Source organism: Adiantum capillus-veneris, chromosome 15 (genome assembly GCF_014529385.1).
Source record: "Adiantum capillus-veneris isolate H3 chromosome 15, ASM1452938v2, whole genome shotgun sequence".
Taxonomy (NCBI): domain Eukaryota; kingdom Viridiplantae; phylum Streptophyta; class Polypodiopsida; order Polypodiales; family Pteridaceae; genus Adiantum; species Adiantum capillus-veneris.
In genome coordinates this window covers 54,702,340-54,707,879 of record NC_140945.1, presented here as the reverse complement: position 1 = coordinate 54,707,879, position 5,540 = coordinate 54,702,340, and the positions used below count along the sequence as shown (strand labels likewise).

Genomic DNA, 5,540 nt, shown 5'->3' with positions numbered 1-5,540 from the left:
GAAGAGAGAGAAAAATAGAGCGCGTCCAATGAGCATGAAGGCTACGTTACGTAGGAAAGTACGTGGAAAGACTCAAAAAATAGGAAAATAGCATAAAACTTTCACGAATCTAGGATTGTAGCATAGTAATTTCCTTCCTTTTACCGAGCTTTTAGGTGCTTGCATGTGGTCCCACTTCTGATATTCTCTTATGGTCATTAACGTACCATTAAGCCCGCACAAGATATTGGAATTCTAAAACACTTTCCCTCCATTAGAATGCTTTCAAAGTGAATCTCCCTCCACTAAAGCTTTTCTCTGAGAGCTATGGCATCCACGTCTTCTCACCCAAGAGGCTCCAGGTGTTTACTGTCTCTCACACCAACAACCAACAACTGCACTTTGCCTAGAAGGCCAAGTAGTAGCATATCCTCAATTACAATACCAGCTTCAATAAGTGCAGAGAACCAATGGGTTGGACAAAGGATAAACAAAGGTTCATGGGTCCTCATGCAACCAAGAAGACCCAAGAGGTCTAGTGGTATCAATGTTTATCGCTCAGCATGGAAGGCCAGAGTGTTGGATTTCAAAGTTGAAATCGGCAAAAGATCTGTAAAGGAAGTTCTTGTTCAGCATGTGTTTACCCATCCTGAGGTGATAGCAAACGGTGGAAATGTATCAGATATACATCAACCACGTTGCAATTGTAAGTACTCTTGACATGTGAACTTACTGATACTCTCATTATAACTTTTCTTATATATTTTGCAATGTTTCTCCCGCTTGTTATGAGTAATGTCTCCATTCTTCACAGCTCAATTACATTAGATTTGTCATTTGTACTTATTGATACTCTTAGTTTAACTCTTCTTATATATATTGCAGATGTTTATCCCTCTTCTTATGAGCAATGGGAGCCTGTGGAGTGCATAATAGGCCTCTTCCATGTTGTTCATGCCCACATTGGTTCTCTACAGTACTCAGAGAGGAGCAGCAAAAGACTGGCTGATGAGGGAATCTTTTTTTATGACCACTTTTACCAACTCAGCTCAGGGAATAAGAATGGCATGTTGGTGAAAGTGCCTCTACCAATCGATTGGAACACTGTGGACTGGCCAGTTCCCGAGGAAACAATGGTGGAGGCAATGCGAAGTAAGCTCTACAAGGATATACAAAGGTCTCTACGTAGCTCTATTCCTACCAAACTGGTTAGAATTGCAAACTTCTGTCCTGTTGCACTCTTCATAGAGCTGTTTCATAGCTACAACATCCGAGTTACAAAAACTATGTTCATGTGCAAGTCATTTCAGCAGTCATCCTGTGACAAACTTCTTGACAAAGGATGGTATGCAAAGGAAGAGATTGGTTTACGGTGCGAGGTCGCGCTTGATACTCTAGTTGTCAAGTACATGATTGCAAGCCAATCACTGTTACTCTCGTTTTGGTATATGCGATCACAAATGCTAAACGGTAAGTACATTCCTATGGACCAGGTTTCTGCAGGTTTGGAAGATAATCCTACTGTGGATGTGGAAGTGATTGATAAAGAGCATGGCCTACTATTGGTGGTTACAATAAGGGAGCTATGCAGTCTTCAGCATTTGCGAAATGACATCATTGAAGAGTCAATGGACAAGGATCTATCAGATTTTTCCTTTTTCCTAGCTGGCCGTAAGGTGATGCGGCGAAGGGAAAAAGATATTTTGTGCAAAGAGTTGGATGGTCGGGTTGAAGTAGTGTCAATGTAACAGATATTCTTGTGAACCCAAGTGTATACAAATGACTTTCAAAACATGAAGTTTATTGAGCTCATTTTTCAATTGTGCCCTGTGAAAAAGTGTGCTTGAAATACATTTCTTTACCACGTCAAATCTCTCTCTCTCTCTCTCTCTCTCTATATATATATATATATATATATATATATATATATTATATATATATATATATATATATATATATATATATATATGTTAGACAAGACAAAGACATGATAGAAGAATCATCTTAATTCATTAGAAAGTACAAACTCGTCCGTGAACAATGGACTGAGATACAATTTCTGTAAGTATGGAATCAGAATGTCTTCAAGGTAAAAATCGAAGGAATACCCCTCGAAAGAAGGTGGTGAGACAGTTGTTCCCGGCGGATTTAGTTCTCCCTTTTCAGGAGTATCATCAATTAGTAGTGTATTAGTTGCATCAAAGGGTACACCGATTTGGCTAAACGGTTTGTACAAAAGAGGTAAGTGTGGTTTTTTAGGGTGGTAGTGGCCCTCAACGGTAACGCATTTTCTTTGATCATACAAAAAGGCAAAATCTGACGTGTGAGCGTGGCATACACTGCAAACTATTGCAACTAGTGGCGACAAGTTTTGCCTTTGCATTGAAGACCATATGGCAACTCTGAAGCGCGGAAGAAGAAACTGAATAAATTCCTTGGTTCCTGGACGAACCACGACTCGACAAGTTCCCATCCGAAACGTTTGCAAATCCTCAAAGGGTCCTCTGTCACCGAGAGGCACCCGCATCAGCAGCAATCCATTGACGTCCAAGATAATCAACCTCTGTAAAAGTTGACAAGTACATATAAGTAGTTAGAAGCTGAACATATTTTGCCATACTTGAATAGACATTACCGGAACAACCGTATCTACAGGTAGCAAGGGTCCATATTGGGTCTCTGTAGTGTTCATGTCGTTGTTGCTCTCCTCCGCTTTATCTTCATAGTCATCATTCACATATTCATCAGGGGTCTCCCCCATGGCTCTTTCTGCCTCATTCAAGGTTTCCTCCAAGGTCTTTTCGTCTCCCTCGGTTGATCGGCTTGCCTCATACATCCTTGCCTGATCCATATCATTTTGCTCATCCCTAGGCCTGCTTTCCTCATCCATATCCTTTTGCTCATCTATAGGCCTGCTTTCCTCATCTTGGGTTTCAGCCATAGGCTCTTTTGGCTCCTCCACTGGCTGACTTGGCTCTTTCATTGTCTCCTCTGGTTGTACCTTAGCACCTTCCATATGCTCATTTGACCTTTCCTCATCCTCGGCTCTTTCATCTTCTGCTGATATGACCCCCTCGGCCCGTTGTGATTCCACTGTATCGGATGTAGGGGTTTGTCGTGGCGACACGTCATGTTTTGTAAGATCAATAGTGCGCTCATCCAAGCCGCTATCTTCAAGCTCTCTAGGGCTAGACATAGTAAGCAGGTGTTGTATTAAACTTACCCGGTATCTTTGCAAATAATCATATGTGTAGTTTTTTAAAGCACTCTGCAAAATTGAAAGACCAGATGGTGAGAATTCTTTTATAGACTAAACCAAAACTAACTGAATGCATTGCCAAATGGGTACCTTAGTCATGAAAGGTTTTAACGCAAAGTAGCTTTGCAGGACATATTCTGCATGGAGAAGACATCTCCAGCTGCAAGAATTTCCATCGGTTTGATTTGGGACAGGTACTTCTTTGATTGGGGCCTTGTATAGTTCATACCTTCCACATAGCTTGCCATAGGCAAGCAACAACCTCTTTATACAACTGCACAAAGCAATGTCAAGATGTTAGCATGAGGCTTCAAATTTACATGGATATCTATAAGAAACACTTTCTGATACAAAACACTTACAGCCTAATTTCAGGGTGGGTTCCTTTTATTGAATTGAACACCCACACTGCTGGTTGGTCAACATCAAGGCATATGAGACTCCAGTGATGGTTGTTCTCATATGGAAAGATGATCACAGTAACTTCCAGCATAGCACAGTGGAGAAACCAACTCTCAAAGGTCCCAGATGGACTGTTCTTTTGTCTAATAATCACTGACATTTGTGGATCAAGAAGAAACACCTCTGTGTGAGTGTGCAGTGGGAGTTGACTTTTGATCAGGCTGCAGAGACTCTACCTGAGTTAGCAAACCTATTATCTGAGTTTTCAAAGCTAGCAAGATAGTAACACTTACTTAAGACAAGCATAGATAATTGTGTCTGAAATCTGAGCATCTGGATTCTGCAATAAATTAATGTCCACTTTTTCCAGAGCTAGCTTTCTGGCTCCATCTACAAATGGTATCTCTGCAAGCAAACCATCCTTCATTGAAAGTAGAGTTTCTTGATTGCTTGCCTCTATGGACAGGGTCACATTGCACTCTGTTTGCCTCTGGGACTCCACTGCTACTTTTGCTTTCTCCTTAAGCTCTGCTTCCCTCATGTCCTCTGTTTGGCGAGCAATAGTCTCTGCCCTTGCCCTTGTATTCACATCATGTGTGACATCTACAACTGTGAGTTGTGGCACTAGCTCCGGGGGGTATAACAAAATTTCCCTCATTTTCTTATCCTTGCAGACATTGGGGACCAGTAGTTTGTCATACCTCCACCTTATTCTTTTCAGTGTCTCACTATCTTTGTCCATTATAGTAACCCTGTGGGCATGGGCTGCAACAATGGTCATGTCACTGAAGTACTCTAGTAGGAAGTCCTCTACTGCTTCCTGTAGAGCCATTAATGCCACCACCTTCCACCTTTTGGTGCCCCAGGTAGCTTCATCACATATGGACCTCACCATCCTCTGGAAGGGCAGCTTTGGTATGCATAAATCTACACATTTCTGTGCCTTTCTGATTTCTCTGAAAAGTCCCATGCAGGTTTGCAGCTTCTTCATCCTTGGCCCTTTCAGAATTTTATTTGGTTTTCCAGGTCTTTTCTTTGGGGTTGCAGATCTGCTACTTGCTTTAGATGCTAATCCTGGTCCCTTGCCTGCCTTCCTTGCAGTGGCTTTTGTTCTAGCCATCTCACTGTACACCAAAAGAAGAGTCTCAATCCCTTTCTCTCTTTCTATGACTCTCTCTCTCTCTCTCTCTCTCTCTCTCTCTCTCTCTCTCTCTCTCTCTCTCTCTCTCTCTCTCTCTCTCTCTCTCTTTCTCTCTCTCTCTCTCCTTTCTATAGCTTAGCATATTTAAATAGAGAGAGAGAGAGAGAGAGTGTGTGTGTGTGAGAGAGCCCATTACTAAAGGCGCGCGCGGAGCACGTTTTTACCTCAACAAACACCTCCGCGCACCGTTAGTATAGGGTAAAATAAATACACACATACTCTCTCTCTCTCTCTCTCTCTCTCTCTCTCTCTCTCTCTCTCTCTCTCTCTCTCTGGTCAATGCACAGTACTAACGGCGCGCATAGAGACATGCACTATGGGTATGCCTCTCTACGCGCGCCTTTGGTATAGAGAGAGAGAGAGAGTATGTGTGTGTGTGTGTAAGTTATATTTGTGTGTGTGTGTGTGTGTGTGTGTGTGTGTGTGTGTGTGTGTGTGTTTGTATTTTAAAGATGTGTGTCTGTGTGTTTGTGAGTGTGTGTGTGTGTGTGTGTGTGTTTGTATTTTAAAGATGTGTGTCTGTGTGTTTGTGAGTGTGTGTGTGTGGGGGTGTATGTGTGTGTGTGTATGTGTGTGTGTGTGTGTGTGACTGTTTGTGTGGGTTGTTTGCTAAGACTGTGCTTGGTACTGTGACAGAAACAGAGATAGAGAGATAGAGGCAAAGGCAGAGGGAGAGGCAGACCTTCGTTATGTCGATGG

At 42.3% G+C, this 5,540-nt stretch overlaps 1 protein-coding gene across 1 annotated transcript; it reads right to left on the bottom strand.

Moving 5' to 3' along the window:
* Positions 1 to 2,252: 2,252 nt before the first annotated feature.
* LOC147440694 (uncharacterized) lies at positions 2,253 to 2,740 on the bottom strand. Its single transcript, XM_086483330.1, has 3 exons — positions 2,615 to 2,740; positions 2,318 to 2,542; positions 2,253 to 2,270 (listed from the first exon to the last, which is right to left on the bottom strand). Exons 1-3 carry the CDS (start codon positions 2,738 to 2,740, stop codon positions 2,253 to 2,255), a joined length of 369 nt encoding a protein of 122 aa, XP_086339456.1.
* Between the last annotated feature and the right edge of the window lie 2,800 nt (positions 2,741 to 5,540).